Below are 18,447 nucleotides of genomic sequence, written 5' to 3' on the forward strand. Positions count from 1 at the left end.
TCAAAAAGGGCTCTAGGTCTTCCCCAGGTAATTATAGACCAGTAAGCTTAACATCCATCGTGGGGAAAATGTTTGAGGGGCTATTGAGGGACTATATACAGGATTATGTGACAATAAATAGCATTATAAGTGACAGCCAGCACGGTTTTACTAAGGACAGAAGTTGTCAAACTAACCTAATCTGTTTTTATGAAGAGGTGAGCAGAAGTCTAGACAGAGGGGCCGCTGTGGATTTAGTGTTTCTGGACTTTGCAAAGGCATTTGACACTGTCCCCCATAGACGCCTAATGGGTAAATTAAGGACTATAGGTTTAGAAAGTATAGTTTGTAATTGGATTGAGAATTGGCTCAAGGACCGTATCCAGAGAGTTGTGGTCAATGATTCCTACTCTGAATGGTCCCCGGTAATAAGTGGTGTACCCCAGGGTTCAGTGCTGGGACCACTATTATTCAACTTATTTATTAATGATATAGAGGATGGGATTAATAGCACTATTTCTATTTTTGCAGATGACACCAAGCTATGTAGTATAGTTCAGACTATGGAAGATGTTCGTGAATTGCAGGCAGATTTAAACAAACTAAGTGTTTGGGCGTCCACTTGGCAGATGAAGTTTAATGTAGATAAATGTAAAGTTATGCATCTGGGTACCAACAACCTGCATGCATCATATGTCCTAGGGGGCGCTATACTGGGGGAGTCACTTGTTGAGAAGGATCTGGGTGTACTTGTAAATCATAAACTCAATAACAGCACAATGTCAATCAGCTGCTTCAAAGGCCAGCAGGATATTGTCGTGTATTAAAAGAGGCATGGACTCACGGGACAGGGATGTAGTATTACCACTTTACAAAGCATTAGTGAGGCCTCATCTAGAATATGCAGTTCAGTTCTGGGCTCTGGTTCATAGAAAGGATGCCCTGGAGTTGGAAAAAATACAAAGAAGAGCAACGAAGCTAATAAGGGGCATGGAGAATCTAAGTTATGAGGAAAGATTGAAAGAATTAAACCTTTTTAGCCTTGAAAAAAGACGACTAATGGGGGACATGATTAACTTATATAAATATATTAATGGCACATACAAAAAATATGGTGAAATTCTGTTCCTTGTAAAACCCCCTCAAAAAACAAGGGGGCGCTCCCTCCGTCTGGAGAAAAAAAAGGTTCAAGCTGCAGAGGCGACAAACCTTCTTTACAGTGAGAACTGTGAATCTATGGAATAGTCACCGCAGGAGCCGTCACAGCAGGGACAGTAGATGCTGCAAAAAAGGCAAAGATAATTTCCTAGAACAAAAAAATATTAGCTCCTATGTGTAGAAATTTTTCCTTCCCTTTTCCCTTCCCTTGGTTGAACTTGATGGACATGTGTCTTTTTTCAGCCGTACTAACTATGTAACAGCTCCGTGTGTCATCCGTGTATGATGCGTGGCTGTGAGATTTTCGCGCAGCCGCCATCATTATGAAACTCCGTTTGGATGTTTGTAAACAGAAAAGCACGTGGTGCTTTTCTGTTTACATTCAGAGTTTGACAGCTGATGTTCGAATCACGCTGTTCGCACGGAAGTGCTTCCGTGCGACCTGCGTGGTTTTCACGCGCCCATTGACGCGCGCGCGCGTGTGTGTGTCTGAAATATAGAACATGTTGCGAGTTTTACGCAGCGCACTCACGCTGCGCAAAATCCACGGACTGTCTGCACTGCCCCATAAAGTAATATAGGTGCGTACGACACGCTCGTGTAAATGATGCCTAAGGGAGTAGGACCTAGTTCAGACAGGAATGGCAACGTAAAAAATTGTATTTTATATTTTTCAATGTCAATTGACAGAAAACAAGTGCAATAAAATTGTCTAATGTGAATATAATATTTCACCCATCTGAAGGTTCGAGTCCTGGCAATGTCCTGGTTTAGACTTCCATCGTATTCTTCTCTGTTAGATCCAGAGCTTTTTGCTGACCACAGAGACACCACGTGTGGCTGAGCGGCGTCTGATGCGACCGCGACATTAAAAAATATAAAAAAAATAATTCTACTTTTTTATATTCCTGTCTGAACTAGCATTGCTTCCTTATACGTAATCACATTTCTTCCCATTCTCCCCCCAAAAAAGTTGATAAAAGTCAATCAATAAGTTATATGGACCTCCAATTGGTGGCATTAAAAAAAAAATAAAAAAATATACGACTCACAAATGGCAAAATTCGGTCAAGTGAAGGCTTGGCAATGGGGTGGGTGATGAAATGGTAAAATAAGGACATTTTATTTGCTTTCCTTTTTAAAGAACTCTTACCTACTAAAGGTTCCTCCGAAGTGCCAGTCGGGGCAGGAAGAAGCTGGATTATTGCTGTAACCAAGTCTGGCCCCGCACATTAAACTAATGCCAGACCTGATCTAGTGAAGGTTGTTGGGTTTTGGAGATGGTGGGGGAGGGGGAGTACACTTGGCCAGGCCATCCATGCGTGTTTATGGGGTGAATCAGGGCAGATGGCCGTGGCATGAGCGCTTGTTTAGCCTATGGCTATCTCATCTGTATGACCACAAGTTGTATAAGAACAAAAACAAACCATGGCTGCTTTATTCCAGAAACAGCGCCACTCTTGTCTGTGGGCTGTGTGTGTTATTGCATTTTAGTCTTATTAAAGGGAATTACTGAGCTGCAATACCAGACACAGCCTTATGGGAAACAATGTTTCTGTCGCCAGAAGAAAGCTGCCATGTCTTGTGACCTTCTACAACGCCTTTAAGAATTCAGGACTATGGGGGTGGGCGCGCTACATGCAAACGTTGTGTATTATGTGCGGATATTCCAGCGGCCAACCTGCAGCGTAAAACAGTACTAGAAAGTAAACGAGATGTCAAGTAATCGCATAGACACGTGTTGTTACACTCGTAAACTGACGGGCGGTGCTGGTTTTAAAGTCCGTAGCATGTCAATTTATCTTGTTTCGGCTCAGATAGATCCGACGGGTTTATAGAAATAAATCATCTGGCCTCCTGGTGTGCCCGTTAGTGGATGCAGTAACACCAACTACTTTGGCTTGTCTATAACCTTGTGCGGGTGTCCTGATCTCTATAGGGACTCCTGGTTGCGGGTTCCGATACGTGGGCATTATCTTGTAGTGACTTTATTATTTGTATCTTGTAAGCTGCTGTTTGTATAAATGGCTGCTCTGCGTTACTATTCTCTCCCTGGTGGCCATCATTATCTCATGCATCGAAATTGGTGAAGAACTCTGTCGAGGAGAAGCTCCAAAAGATGAACTGGTTTCAACAAAGGACTGTTAGTAATTCACATGAGAAAAGGAGGTTGTGCCAGGATTCTCTTCATGTGACTTCCCCCCAAGGTCTACCCTTCATGTGACTGCCCCCCGGAGGTCTACCCTCTTAGGTTGCCCATTCTACTTGCTACTTTGTTGATGACTGCCTTTCCATAAATACATATATTGACCCGAAATACCTTGTGGCCTCTGCCCGTACAAAGAAACCCAACGTACCTAATGATCAAATGTGTGTTGGTGCCACCAAGAACGTGTCTGATTTGCTATATCCTGGATTAAGTTGTATCTTTTCTTTTTTTTTTAATTTTATTTTTTCTTCTTTCCTGTTTTTATTTTATGTTGCAAAAAGAATCCTAAATTGAGACTGCCCATTTCTCTCTCTTTAACCCCTTCTAGAAAGGCCTAAAGAATGTATTTGATGAAGCAATATTGGCCGCACTGGAGCCTCCGGAGCCCAAGAAGAAACGCAAATGTGTGCTGCTATGAACACCCTTCAGCGGTTTCCCTCCCCCCATCCTTCTCCAAAGCTGGTGTCAGCATCAAACTAAAAATAAAAAAAAGAAACAAAAAAAAAAAAATGTTTAAATCAAACTAAAGATTCAATATAAACTTTTTAATTTTTTTTTTTTGCAATGATGACCAAGGTCCTGCATTCATCGCCACGTCAAGCAAGTGGTAATGTCTGAAATACACGCCCAGCGACATGAATTTCCCTAAAGATTAGTTTGTCGTGTGTACAGGAGAGAGAAAGAAGTAAACACTGATCATTGCTTTTTTGTTTTTTTTTGTCTTTTTTTTTTTATTTTTATTATATATTTACGGTTTCTAATGTCTTATATTAAGAGCAAGGCATGCTTCATACGTAACAGACTAATTTTTTTTTAATCTGTTTTATCGGCCCAGCGCTCCACGCTGGTAATAAATTGTCTGTCAGGTCATATGGTCCATGCTAGGCCCTTCCTCCTATTACCATGGTGGACTGTTAAAGGAACACTCCAGGGAAAGCTGATACTGTTATATCTACTGCAGGGTTTGAGGGGGGAGGAGCATGACACAGAGTTCTTGGTGTTGAGTCGAATCCCTGTCATGCCCCGCCCCCTCAGATATTGCACTAGGCATATGTGTCCGTTTCGTTAGTGTACCTTTAAGACTAAAAGGGGTCACCCGTTTTTTTTTTTTTACATTTAATTGGATTTACTGATGACCAGTTTGATAGTCTAACCATTTAATACCCACAATTATCTGTTGTCACTGGCGTCTCATTCACAAGCCGGTAGATGTTCCTTCTGACCAACCGCAAGTTTGATTTCCCTTTCTTCCACTATGACTAACCCCGATCATCTGTAGTCACGCCCAAGAATTCTCCGAAAAGACGACGTTCTAGCTAATGATTTTTTTTCCTTTCTATTTAGACACTTAAGGGACCAGTCGGGATGTTGCCCATTTACTGTACATTTTGCATGCAAATATTACCCACGAGTCCTCCAGGTAGGATTCCAGTCTAAATATAAACCGGTAGACACCAGTGTTAATAAGGACTTTACCAAACACCCACTTTTATTTTTGGTCCGGAGTTATTTTTTAATATGTAGGGAATATAGTCCATCTTCCCAAATCAATAACTTGTAGAGTCTTTAGTATTGAACCGATGCTTTGTTCCATGTTTCAGTTCTTTGTATATGCATACTTTTCAGATGTATTAAACATAAAATACCTTCACACATCTGCTGCACCGGCTGTTATTATTCACTTTATAATATTGAAAAATGAACTAAGGGTACGAGACATAAAGCGTATAGCATTCAATAACCGGAACATGCGAGTGCCATCTGTGGCCATATGAAATCAGAGCCACGGTTAAGGCACCATGCACCTCTATGACAGCCCTATTTTGGCTCCATATAAATGGAGCTGTAATATGGCCTTGTGCACTAGTCCCTAAGGCCAGGATCACACACCGTTTTTGGCTATTTTTAGTTTTTAAGGCAATCTGAGAAGTGTATCCAGCAGGAAGGACCGGTATAAAGGAAATACTATCTTTTGCATCTACATCTGAGATTGGCTCAACAAATGGAGGCAAAACTGTGTGACCCTGGCCTAAGGGTTAAATTTTTAGTTGTTTTTTTTTTGTCCGCTACCAGAAAATAATTGTAACATCCATCCGGGTAAGACTGATCGGACTGGTTGGAGACCTGTCCGAATCTTAGTTTCCAGGGACCGGGAGATCCTCTTTTCCATATCGACAGACTTGGGTCAGCCGAGAGTGCGTGTTCATGGGCAATGAGGTCACAGAGGTCTGGGGATAGTTACATCATATCTTACACCTTTATTAAGACTGGTTTCTCATTATTAAGAAGGCATTTGCAACTCGTCATCAGATTTAACACCCAGAAAGGTGATATGAATGCCAATGAGATGCATCCAAAGACGCCCATGTGTCCAGCCAAAGCGTAATGTTCTCTTCAAAAAGGAAGTTTAGAAAAATTCCCATATTGCAAATGAGTCGTGAAGCATCCGCCGGGCGTAGCTCTAATGTGGAAGAGTCGTCTAGGAGCGCTAAACCCGTCCCGACCGGCTAGATTGTGCCCTTTTCTCAGCCAAGTCGCAAGTGCCGCAAGGATTAATTACAGTGGCAATATGATATTAAGGCCATGCTCAGGGCATTTCCGTTAGGCACTTGTGGCACTCGTGAGGCTTGGACACTTGGTGACATATCTAAGGGCACATCAATCAAGCCTGCAGGACATTACTACGAGCAGGACGCTTCAACATTAGGATTACGCCCAGACTGAGGTAAATTGGGGTTAATATGCCCACTGCATGTGGTAAGGAACAGATCCGGCGCTATGGACGAGGCTACGAGGGACTCGACAAGGGACATCATTTATAAATGAATCAATGTCTTTGTGGCATCAACAGAATGAAGACTTGACCTTCTTTCATGTTGCGTCCCCTTTGTGGAACATCTGATAATCCAGAAAGTCTAATAATCTGCAATTTTTTTGGAGGCTTCCTTCTCGCTTCTCTACCCTTAAAATTAGTTTTACAAACTGTCCTAGAGAATCCAGAATATTGGATAATTAGACGTCTGTCAGGTCCCATTTTTAGAATTGATCAGTATCCAGAGTCGGGCCGGTGAGTAGTTTCGTCATCTGCCTGCGGGCTCATGCACACAGATCTGGAATCTGGCGCCCGTAGAAATCTGTGGGTCCATACGGTACTTCCCGTTTCATATGGAGGTACACAGATTTTTTTTCCTCGTGGATTTATACAGAATGTTCCATAATTATGACTATTTCCTAAAGAACCGGTCAGAGCTGTATAGACCTGGTATACTTATTCGGCGCAGCACTGAACCTGTCAGCAGGCATGACTTCACCGTTTATATGAACTATAAAGTACAGCAGCTCAGAGATGTTTTCACCCACAAACAGGAAACTGACCGCCAAGTATAAGGCTCTGTTCACATCTGCGTTGAGGCTCCTTCAGGGACCTCCATCGGAGATTCCAATGTTTTTGCTGGACAAAAAAGCGCATCGTGCAGCACTATTTTGTTTGGCACTATGACCGTAACTTTACAGAACTCACAAGTGAAACAGTTCAGTTGGGAACCATTGGTTTCTGTCAGCGCTTCCATTTTGCTCGTTCTGTTCCTATGACTGAGCAGAACAACGGAAATGAGAACGCTAATGTGAACAGCCTAAAAGAGGAGGAAAGCAACAGCTACACGGTACATAAATAAAGTGTATGTGTTTTTCTATTTATTTTTTTGCACTTTTACTTTCAATAGAAGTACACCATTTCTATCACCAGAGGGCAGCATTGCACTTGCTTCCTGAGTCAGGGACAGGCAGAAGAATGGTATATCCAAAGGTGATACCCTCCTGTAAGGAAAGTTTTATCCTGTTCTCTAAGAACTTTTGCCACTATTTTGATGAAATAATAAGGGCGAAAGATATTGCACATCAGCGTCTACAAGAGTTTTATTATTTCATTCTGTATGTCTCCATCAAAAGCTGCACAAAGTGCGAGGCCATATACAATAAATCAATTGACAAATCCTTATAATCCCCTTCCCTTAAAATAACTTACATGTATGTAGCGGGAAGGTTTACTTTTGCCCATTTTGAGTGTAAAAAGAAGGCAAATTATTTTTTATGGTTTACTTGTGTACTACACCAAATTTGCCAGCAGAGGGCAGCAGAAGATAAAGCAAAACAGCATTTTGCTAATCACTGAGATGTACCTGCAGCTCTGCGCCATACATTGGTGTGACTGTAAAACTGGAAAGGTCACGAGTCAATCACGTAGGAAGTACTATAACTTACTATAACTTCACCTATGGATTTAGAGGCAGTAAACAAGAAAACTGGGGACAAGCATACCACATATGCAGCATATGTAGGGTCACAGGAGCGCTGTAGATATGGGGTCAACCACCATACTAAAAAAAATAACAGCACTTCCTACTGTCTACTAGATTACACGTAAAGTTTGTAGAATGGTTCACAATTACTGGGGGACTGGGACCAGCAAGAGATATTTCACGCTGGCCAGACCAGACCTTCACACTTGGCAAATTAGCTGATGAGGAACAAGAAGCCCATGTAATGTTCTCACAGACGCCCCTCTGCCGTCAATGTATGTCCATAGTTAAAGGGGTTCTCTGGTTTTGACAATCCCTACTTGGTAGAAGGGTCCCTAAACTATAAGCTGATTACGAAGTGTCCCCTTGCTGGGACCTCCAACGATCATTTGTGTGGAATCCTGGCAAAAAGTGTTAAATTTCCCTACAGCACCACCACAGGGCAAACTAAGCATTACACAGTGCCCATTCATATCAATGGGTTGTCTGGAATTCAGGACAGGTCCTCCAAAGATAGAGAGAGGGATGATCTTTGTAACACCTCTCCACTTCGGCCTGGCGATGAATATCCTGAACAGAGGACCCCTCTATTAACTCCAAATTGTCTAATAGGATATATGAAAATTGGTTTCTAAACTTGGACCACTCCTTTAACTTGCAGATAACGGACAATGTTAAAAGGGGTATTCTCATCTTGAACATTTATGGCATATCCACAGGATATGCCATAAATGTCCGATACATGTTGGTCCCACCTCTGGCACATATCTCTAGAATGGGGCACCCTGGCCCCCCGTCCTACCTTCTGTCGCTGCTCTATGGCCACGGTGCTATAAAGTGGTCAGGAGTATGCAAATAGACAAGTATGCTGGATATATCCTGTGGATATGCCATAAATGTCTCTCATGGGAAAACCCCTTTAACACGCCGCCAGGCTCTAGCCTTTGTCCAAAGAAGAATAGCGCAGCGAGCGGGACTACTGGCCTCTGCGTTAGTGCCGGAACCTTGTAATGGCTAATACTTCTGGTAATTTAGCCATTAGCTATCAGTTATTCCAGTCACTTGTATTTATATACTGTATGGTATGAACTGGGCCCTATTCAAAATTTTAAGACACAGTCCAGTTGTAGCGGCTTTTATTGTGACCGGTCCTAAAGAAAAAGCAGCCTGAGCATTCATAGCACATAGCAGTACAATAAACGGCACGTGACAATGGTAGGGAAGCGTCTATACCGTGCATTAGTCAGCAGGGGGCAACAATGAGCCCAGAAGAAAGCTCCTCCCTAGCTAAAGGGTATATGAACTCTGCTCCATCCTGAGGCATGATCGGAGCCGCATTCACATGCAGCAAATAGCTACGTAGCCATACCAATTTTCTAAACTGTCTATTTGTAGGTTAAAATGAAAATTTAATACGGACGGGGGTGGGGGGGGGGGGGGGATTTATCATGTCTGATACAGGAAATTTTTGGGAAAGATAGATGCGGGTCCCACCTCTGGGACCTGCACCAATCTCCAGAACAGGGCCCCCTAAACCCTGTTCTACCTCTTTGTGTTCCGGCTGATTTCCGACCATGAAGGAGAAAACTGCGCTGAGCTACGTTGGTTCTGTAAGCCCCATAGAACTGAGTGGTAGTTACGGAAACAGCGTAGCATTCGAGTAGGGGGCCCCGTTCTAGAGAAAGGTGCGGGTCCCAAAGGTGGGACCTGCCTCTATCTGACATTTATGACCTATCCTGTGGATATGTCCCTCGTGAGAAAACCCCTTTAAAGACGGCAGGAGGTTATGAGAGTTGTGGATGAGAGGAATAAATGTAATGGCGGAGTGAAATATTACCCCTGCACTACCTGCTTGTGAAGAGGGGGAGAGTGCTGCATCTCCTTCATTCTGAGGATTGTTGGGGGGTCCGTCAGTAAGACCCCCAACAATCAGAAAGTGGTTTCATAACCTAGAATTGGGACAGACACACATAGCGGCCCCTGCCCAGCCAAGGTGTGATCACAGTGCGGACAAAAAACACAATTCATTCAGTTTTGCCGCAGTTTGGCGCCGTCTTCAAATGATTGTTCATGTCTACGTGGAATTTTACAGAAAAAACTGCGCCGACGTTAACAATAATTTAAATGTTGCGACGATTTACAGTAAAATGGCGTAGATTTCGACCGCATCTCAGACATCTGCTACGTGTTATCCATAGCCTTATGTTAAAGTTTGTAAGACTATGTGATGAGTACATGTTCCTAATGACTATTTTGCGGAAGGATCCATCCATGACACCTGCTTTATTCTGCTAATGATCCCCCCTGTAATGATGGCGGCTCTCACTGCATGCGCCGTCACAGCGTAGCCAAGTGCGTTCATCGGGGCGCGTGCACATGTAACCGTTCCACATGTTATTGAGTCACATGAAGGTTGCGACACATGAAGTCACTTGCTATTGAGATTCCCTCCAGCCCCAGATAATTCCCGTCTTAAAGATGAAGCAGCCGACTCTCTTTGATACGCACATTTAAAACCATGAAAGGTCTTTGTAATCTAAAGATAACAGAAAAAGATGTTCTGTCCGCTGATATAAACTGCAAAGCTAAAAGCAAAGGGGACGCGTAGTTAAAAGCAGATTGAAATGTTAGCTCTTTAATGAAGGAAATACCATAAATAAGTTCAAAGGACAGCGAGATCTATTTTAGGAGACAAAGTGGATTTAAGGATACAAAGAAAAACACAGAGGATGAGACCCATGAGTTAACCCATTCATTTCCAAACAAGACCCTATAGCCGGACCGCACTGGGAAACAACATACACTATATGGACAAAAGTATCGGGACATGCCTCTTAATCATTGAATTCTGCGTGTTTCATTCAGTCCCGTTACCACAGGTGTAGAAAAAGCAGCGCCTCGCCAAATGGGTCGTTGTAAAGAGATCACTGGATTCCAGCGCGGTCCTGTAATAGGAAGAAACCTAACAAGTCAGTTCCTGAAATTCTTCCCTCCTAGATCTTTCCGCCATGAACTGTGAGTGATATTATTGCATAGTGGAAACGTGTAGGAACCACAGCAAAGCAGAGACCACGTAAAGTTACAGAGCGGGGGGCGCCGAGTGCATAATTGTCGCCAGCGCTCTGCTGATTCAATAACTGGAGAATCCAGACCTTCGGCATTAACATCAGCACAAAAACTGCCCCGGAGCTTCATGGCATGGGTTTCTATGGCCGCGCAGCTGCATGCCAGCCTAGATCATAATGCACAATGCCAGGCGTCGGACGGAGTGGTGTAAAGTCGCCACCGCCACTGGAGTCTGGAGCAGCGGAAACGTGTTCTGTGGAGTGACGCTTCTCTATCTGGGGGTCTGATGGATGAATCTTGGTTTTGGTGAATGCCAGGAGAACGTTACCTGCCTGACTGCATTGTACCGACTGTAAAGTTTGGTGGAGGAGGATAATGCCATGGGGTTGTTATTCAGGGGTTGTCCTAGGCAACTTAGTATTAGTGAAGTGAAATTTTAATGCTTCAGCATAACAAGACATTTTGGACAATTGTAGCTTCCAACTTTATGGGAACAGTTTGGGGTTTGGCCCTTTTCTGTTCCAGTATGACTGCGCCCCAGTGCGCAGGGTCCATAAAGACATGGTTAGGGGAGTTTGGTGTGGAGGAACTTGACTGGCACAGAGCCCGGACCACAACCCCATCCAACACCTTTGGGATGAACTAGAATGGAGATGGCGAGCCCGGCCCCCTCCTCCAACATCAGTGTCTGACCTCAAAAATGGTTTACTGGATAAATAGGCAAAAATTCCCACAGACACTACAAAATCTTGTAGAAAGTCCCAAGACGAGTGGAAATTGTTTTAGCTTCAATGGGGAAACCAACTCTGTGTTACTGCCTATTTAGAATGGGACGTTATAAAAGCTTTTGTCCATATAGTGTAGATTGAATTCAGATCTGATCGGTACTAGGGTTAGACATGGTGTCAGAGGAACACAGGAGCCGCTATCAGCCGACGTCACTCCTGCTCAGGGATTCGGTTTACAGCGGCGTTATCTAGTGGATACATAGAAGCTGCAGCGCTGGAACGGCACAACAGTTTTAGTAAAAGACTATATTAGAAAGTGTTTATTATGCAAAAATACATACATAGCATCAAATACAAAAAATGCATCAGAGGTTTTCATAGCCTTTAAATGCTCGCCGTCTCTGGTTGTACAGACTTGAGTCCGTACACCATTTGCTTGACTTTCCGAGAAAAGCCAATCAGAAACCAAGCGGCTCAGCGCTCACGCGAGTTTTTCTGCTGCTTGGTTTTAGCGATCTGTAGGGGTCTCAATGCTCAGACCCCCCACTGATCAAAACTACTGACATGTCAGAAGTTTTTTTTTAAAGTTTAGTTACCCTTTAAAATCTCTGTACATGTTCGGGGGAAACACGGCCTGATTTGTCTGAGGAAGGTGTTCTATGCCCCAAAATGCATTACATGTACAGAAATTTTAAACAAGAAAATAAGTTGTAACATTATTTTCATTTTTTGATTTCATTAAAATATCAAATACGAATACACTTTGAGCTCAGTCTATTATAAAGTAAATTTTTTCCTTGTATAATCCTCCATACACAGCTTATTATGACTTATTACAGTCCTTTGGGATGGACTGTAAACCTGCTAGTGCTGCCCCCTGTCAGTTAGAGAAGGGTACTCACCTTGCCTCATGAATGGTGCACCCCCTGACCTTTGGAAGGTCCGATCTGATATATTTGTAAATTCCATAGATTTATTGTAAAGGATTTGCCAGACACAGCTTCTGTGTCGACGCCCGTGGTTAATCAGTCTGCATCTGCTCCCAGGTCTGATAGAGTGACTCGATCTGCTACCACTCAGGCTGGTAGGCTAAGGAGTGGGAGAACCTATCACAGCCTGGCCAGACGGAGCTAGCTCCCGTCCTCAGTCTATTTATTCCTTCATGTCCTGCTCCTCCTTTGCCTGTGATTCTTCTTGTTTCCTGGCTCTGCTGTGCTGCTAGTACTATTGACCTTTGCTTCAAATTGACCCTGGCTTACTGACTACGCTCCTGCTCTCGTTTGGTACCTCGTACACTCCTGGTTTGACTCGGCTCGTTCACTACTCTTGTTGCTCACGGTGTTGCCGTGGGCAAATGCCCCTTTTCCCTTAGCTTCTGTGTACCCTTGTCTGTTTGTCTGTAGTGCTCGTATTGAGCGTAGGGACCGTCGCCCAGTTGTACGCCGTCGCCTAGGACCGGTCGTGCAAGTAGGCAGGGACTGAGTGGCGGGTATATTAGGGCTCACCTGTCTGTCTCCCTACCCCATCATTACATTTATAAAGGAAATTGGGAGGAATCTAATAATTACTGGAGAAGACTAATACTAGAGATGAGCGAATTTCCCAAAATCAGTTTTGGCTACAATTCAATCTAATCAGCCAACCAATCCGAATAAATTACAAGTCCCCCGATTGACCTGAAAACTCGTATCTAAATTTCTGATGTCTTCTAGGACTGTATCCAACCTCTTTCAAGCTCTTTAACGCCAAGCCAGCCTTAGTAATGTCAAAGTGACAAACCCCAACAGTTTCAGAATTCACCGCAACTTTTGGGAAATTCGGGCCAAATTAAATTTGTGTAGAATCGATTCTCTCATCCCTACACAATACCATGCTCCCTGATTTGTTCAGTTTTGGACATTTAACCATTTTCACCCTTCGGTCATTTTCCAGGGATCATCATCATCCTCCTTGATTGCCTTTGTCTGAAGACTTCCTGAAATCCTCCCACGATGATGAGACTACAAGCATTTTGTTATGGCCGCTGTATGTTTTAGAGAAGCTGCACATGATATGAAGACGCTCATGTTTTATGCAGCAGTGCTGCAGGCGTAACATTTATACACGGCTTTCTCCAAAATTTTTCATTTCAAATCTTTCATTTTCTAAGGATTCGGAGGCTTTAGGAATAATGCAGGATACTTGAAGAACCTCTCTCCAGAGATGAGGGCTGTGTGGTGCTCGGCGGGTGCCCCTACTTGACCCTATTGTCAGTTTAGGAGAATAATAAACACAAATGTATAATTGTGTCCTGTAAATATGGGGAATATGATCGGAGTTTAAATCAATAGGAAGTCATACAGCCGAACAATGATGGGGATTGTCAATGATGACCTTTATTTCTAGGGGATTCTGAATTATATATTTGAACTGTATAAGAAAATACATCTGTGTATGTATGATTTATTTACAATAATCATCCTAATAGCAAAGTATTGGAACTGGTAGTGTAGGGGGATCCTGAAGGCTGTTGACATATACCTATAGTCCTATTTAAGTTCTACTAGTAGTTTTCTTCCTGTTACTCTCACCGGTCACTCCTCTATATATGCAAAAACACAAGAGAATAAAAAAAAAAGGGTATTTGTCTGCACATCCTAACAAAATGAAAAATATACAGGTGCACGTACCCTGTGACCGTAAATACTACATGTAAAGAAGAAAAAAACATTTTGACAGCACTCTGCGAATGCCAAGACTCCCTAATACGCTAAATATAAATAAATATGCAATAATACTGAATCTACTTACAATAGGTTCTTAGCACACATTTTGTTCAAATTGTGTGAGCCCACCTGCCACGACAAGGCGACCTATTACGAGGTGGGTCCCTGACCTAAAAATACACCTCTGTTCTGGGTCTTAGGCTATGTTCACACGGAGTATTTTGGGGGAGGAATATCTGCCTCAAAATTCCGTTTGGAACTTTGAGGCAGATTTTCCTCTCCCTGCACGCCGATTTTCGCGGCGATTTTCGCGCCGTTTTTCGCCCGCGGCCATTGAGCGCCGCGGGCATAAAACAGCGCAAAATACGCTTTCTCTGCCTCCCATTGAAGTCAATGGGAGGTCACAGGCGGAAGCGCCCGAAGATAGGGCATGTCGCTTCTTTTTCCCGCGAGGCAGTTTTACTGCTCGCGGGAAAAAGACGCCGACGCCTCCCATTGAAATCAATGGGAGGCGTTCTCGGGCCGTTTTTGCCGAGTTTTGCGACGCGGTTTCCACGTCAAAAAACTCGGCAAAATACCCCGTGTGGACATAGCATATATATTGGAGCTGAATATATTGGAGTTAGGTGGGAAATAGCTTTACTCTAATTAAAAGCAGCCTTGGGCAAATGGGAGGAGTGCTAGACCAAAAAGGAGGCTAATCCATAGGAAAGGAGCAGAGCAGCTAATGTGAAGGAAGACAGAGGAGAGAGAAGCGGCATTTACGGAGATAGAGCATTGAGTTTTTGTTATTTTTGGAGGCACAAAAAGGAACATTATCATTGTGGAGGTGCACAAATAAGGTAATTGACTCTGTGTGGCCTTTTATTTCCATGCGGGGTACAAAGGGGGCAATAGTACTGTTGTTGGGGCACTAAGAGCAGAACTATAGGTGTGGAGTCTAAAAGGGGGCATTAAAATGGCCCTTTCCTGCACTGTATGCTAATGAAATGTGAAGAGTCGGACTTCTTAGCTGTAAAAAAAAACCCTACACATACTGTATAAGGTATCTACACGGCCGTAATAACCTGAAGAATTAATTTAACAGGTTATTTTGCGTGAAACGTGAACGGTCTAAAAAAATAAACACAAACAACTGCTGAAAATCACATTTCTATATGTACGCTGCAAAAATAAATGAAACAGTATTTTATTTGTTCCCCAAACTGCGCAAGAAAAAAATACAATTTCTCCCACATAAAACAAAGCCGCATATAGACATGTCAATGAAAAAAATAAGAAAGCTATGCCTGCTGAACGGCAGAAAGACAAAATTAACCAATTTAGCTGGTAATTAAGACCTTTTCAGGCCTGGTCATTAAGGGGTTAAAGTAAATTTTTGGCAAAATATATTGTTTCATATTATAATAGTAGAAAGACAACTGAGCAGTAAAATAGCAAGCATTCTGTATTGGAGCACTACTATGCTGCCCCCATTGTTTACAATTCTGAGCAGCTCACTATGGGTGAGACTTCTCTGTTATGGACAGGGAGGTCTTGTTATGCCACTGTCCTCTGCACATTTTTTGATGAGCCGCAAAGACGCCTTTTAAAAAAAGACAAAGCCACTGTTGCGGCCACTGCAGGGGAGATGCGGTATTACATGGATGCCAAAGTGAGAGACACTCCAAGTTTGGGCTCTCCGAGAGCTCTGACTAATGGAGGGGATCCCAGATGGTGAACGCCTCTCGATGACGTCTATTTGCCATGTAATATATATTTAATGATTGTTAAGTATATATTGACCTCCTTTTGATAATGGACATTGCAGATCAATGGGCTGAAAAAAAAAGCTGAATACAAATGATTCCGCTGTCGTACAGACGATGGCATTTTTCAAGAAAAACGAGTCCATGATCTAAACAACTTTCAGACATCTGGGTTTGTTGAATGAATAAAAACAAGGTCTTGTAATCTTCTGATAAAGTTTTTTCCTTATTTCAAGTTCTTTTTGGCAGACTCCAGTTTACCCTAAGGCTCATACAGCTCAAACAATTGTCATGAAGCATCTGGATGCCGTGTGTGTTCTGTATTCGGGGCAGCTCGCTGGCTGTCTGCAGGTATATGTTCTGTAAACTAGAAAACCTGTATGGGCTGGTTACTGTTCCTGTCCTTATATACTTATTATCCACCATTATTTATAGAACTCCAACATATACTGCAGCGCAGTACATAGACTGTGAGCCAATGGGGCTCAGACTTTAACTTGCATTTGTCAGGAATACACACACTGATACACTAAGGGCAATTTCAGAGAAAGACAGTTACCCTATGAGTATGTTTTCTGTTGTGTGGGGGAGGGGGAACCTACACAAGTATCTGGAGAACATACAAACTCCAGGAAGATGACGACTGCTCATATTTGTACTCAGGGTCATAGTGCTATAGACCAAATGTATAACTTTAAGCTCCTGGGCTCCAATGCCAACGCTGCACTTGGTTCCACCACTGATGACGTCATGCTTCACTCTATATGATGATGTCAACAACTGTTCTACCATATTGTGTTATTGTCTATGATACTGTACAGAATATTTTTTTTTTATTAAAGGGCTCTATTACTAGTATATATGTTAATAATATATACGTTTATATGGATAGGGATACATGGCATTGTCAGTACATAGCAATGGCATCCCATGACGAACAATAGCCTTATCTTTGCCGGTCACCCTCCATAAATATGTGAGCTGTTCAATGAAGCCACAACTTTAGTAGCCCACTGTATTGTGACTGGGACAACTTGTAACAACTGGTGAACTGTCCAACCATAGTGTGGCCCAAGCCTAGGACCCTCCTGGAAGTCTTACCCCTACTAGGCTATACCTGGCCCCACCACATAACCAGTGTCATAATAGTGTCATGTACCATTGTATGAGATTGCGATGATGTTAACGAGAACAACAATTTAACCAGTTGTCTTAGCTGCCATTTACATCGCATTACTCATCTTGTACTCATATCCTGAATGTTATACTGTATTATACTGCAGAGCTGCATTCACAATTCTGCTTGCTTGAGAGCTGAAATCCAACAGCATTCTTTGCTTTATGTACAGAGCATTTCCGATATAGGAGAAACTAAATTGCCCACTGCATTAGAGGAGCTCAGCTAAGCTGTTAGGGGTGTGTCTGTCTACAAGCTTGTCGACTGTTTCCAATAACAACCAGCAAAATTGTGAATGCAGCTCTAATATAGGCAAGATACATAATTTAATTCATTTACATAGCCACTCAGCTTTCTAAGTAGTTTCTATTTGTTATCTGTATATTGTCAAAAAACTCACCGTAATTAATTTTTGTAAATTCTTTAGAGTGTTTTCACTAAAATAAAAAATTGTTCCAGACTTGACAACCATTTGTGGGTTATAGGAGGGGAGGGTGGAGATTACGCAGTCACAGACGACTTCTAATGACATAAATTTGTAAAGATCTTCAGCTTCCCCGTAACAAATTGTTTGCGTGACATATCGGTAGTTTGTGATGTACCAATAAATGACTCAATTTAACATATGATCCTGTTCTCATGCAAAGATAGATAAATTACAGGCAGGAAAATGTTCTATCTATTGGTGAATCATTTCCTAATCCTATTGTAATGGAATCCAGGTTAACCCGGAATAATACTCAGTCAGTGCTCGGAACGATCCCTGGAGACGTTGCGGACGAAGCGAATAAGTGCATTTGATGAGAATCTGTGATCATTTAAATCCCATTCCATCCATCAAGGGCCAGAAAGACCATCAGGCGAGTAAAACTATTTTCACCACATAAATCAATCCCTTGAAGACTTCCCAGTGCCCAGAACACGGCGCTCCCCGAGCTTCATAGAGATTCAGTCGACATGAATCACTCCATATCAGCTCTCAACAGCAATCTGAGAATCACAGGATGTAGCACTAAGGTACACCCAACTGTCCTCAATTAAAATAGCTGGAGAACAAGATTTACTCTGATGAAAACGATCTGTCTATCCATAAATAGCGACCACACTCGTAGTGGCCATGACCCGCTGATGAACTACTTTTGAAAAATTCTGTCTGTATTTACTGTACATGCCAATGGGCCCAGGGCAGGAGAAAAGAGCGATATTTTCCTCGTTTAGTTTTTTTATACACAGCTTGGTCTTGCTATCCAATTATTCGCCCCTATAAAATATAAATGGAGTGTGGAATTTGGGGTTATGAGGATATGGGGTTGTCCACTATGGCAAACAGCTTTCCATTATGCCGGTCTATGAATACCCCGCCAGCTGGAACCAGAGCC

General features: G+C 42.7%; 1 protein-coding gene across 2 annotated transcripts in view; it reads left to right on the forward strand.

Moving 5' to 3' along the window:
- CDC42 (cell division cycle 42) overlaps positions 1–4,999 on the forward strand; it is a 47,958-nt gene extending 42,959 nt beyond the window's left edge. For both annotated transcript variants that reach the window (XM_075839546.1, XM_075839548.1), the window contains exon 6: positions 3,675–4,999. In XM_075839546.1, the coding sequence (XP_075695661.1) occupies positions 3,675–3,764 (90 nt within the window). In that variant the 3' untranslated portion in view covers positions 3,765–4,999. The remainder of the gene's footprint in view (positions 1–3,674) is intronic.
- Positions 5,000–18,447: the final 13,448 nt, after the last annotated feature.

Source organism: Rhinoderma darwinii, chromosome 10, assembly GCF_050947455.1.
Source record: "Rhinoderma darwinii isolate aRhiDar2 chromosome 10, aRhiDar2.hap1, whole genome shotgun sequence".
Taxonomy (NCBI): Eukaryota; Metazoa; Chordata; class Amphibia; order Anura; family Rhinodermatidae; genus Rhinoderma; species Rhinoderma darwinii.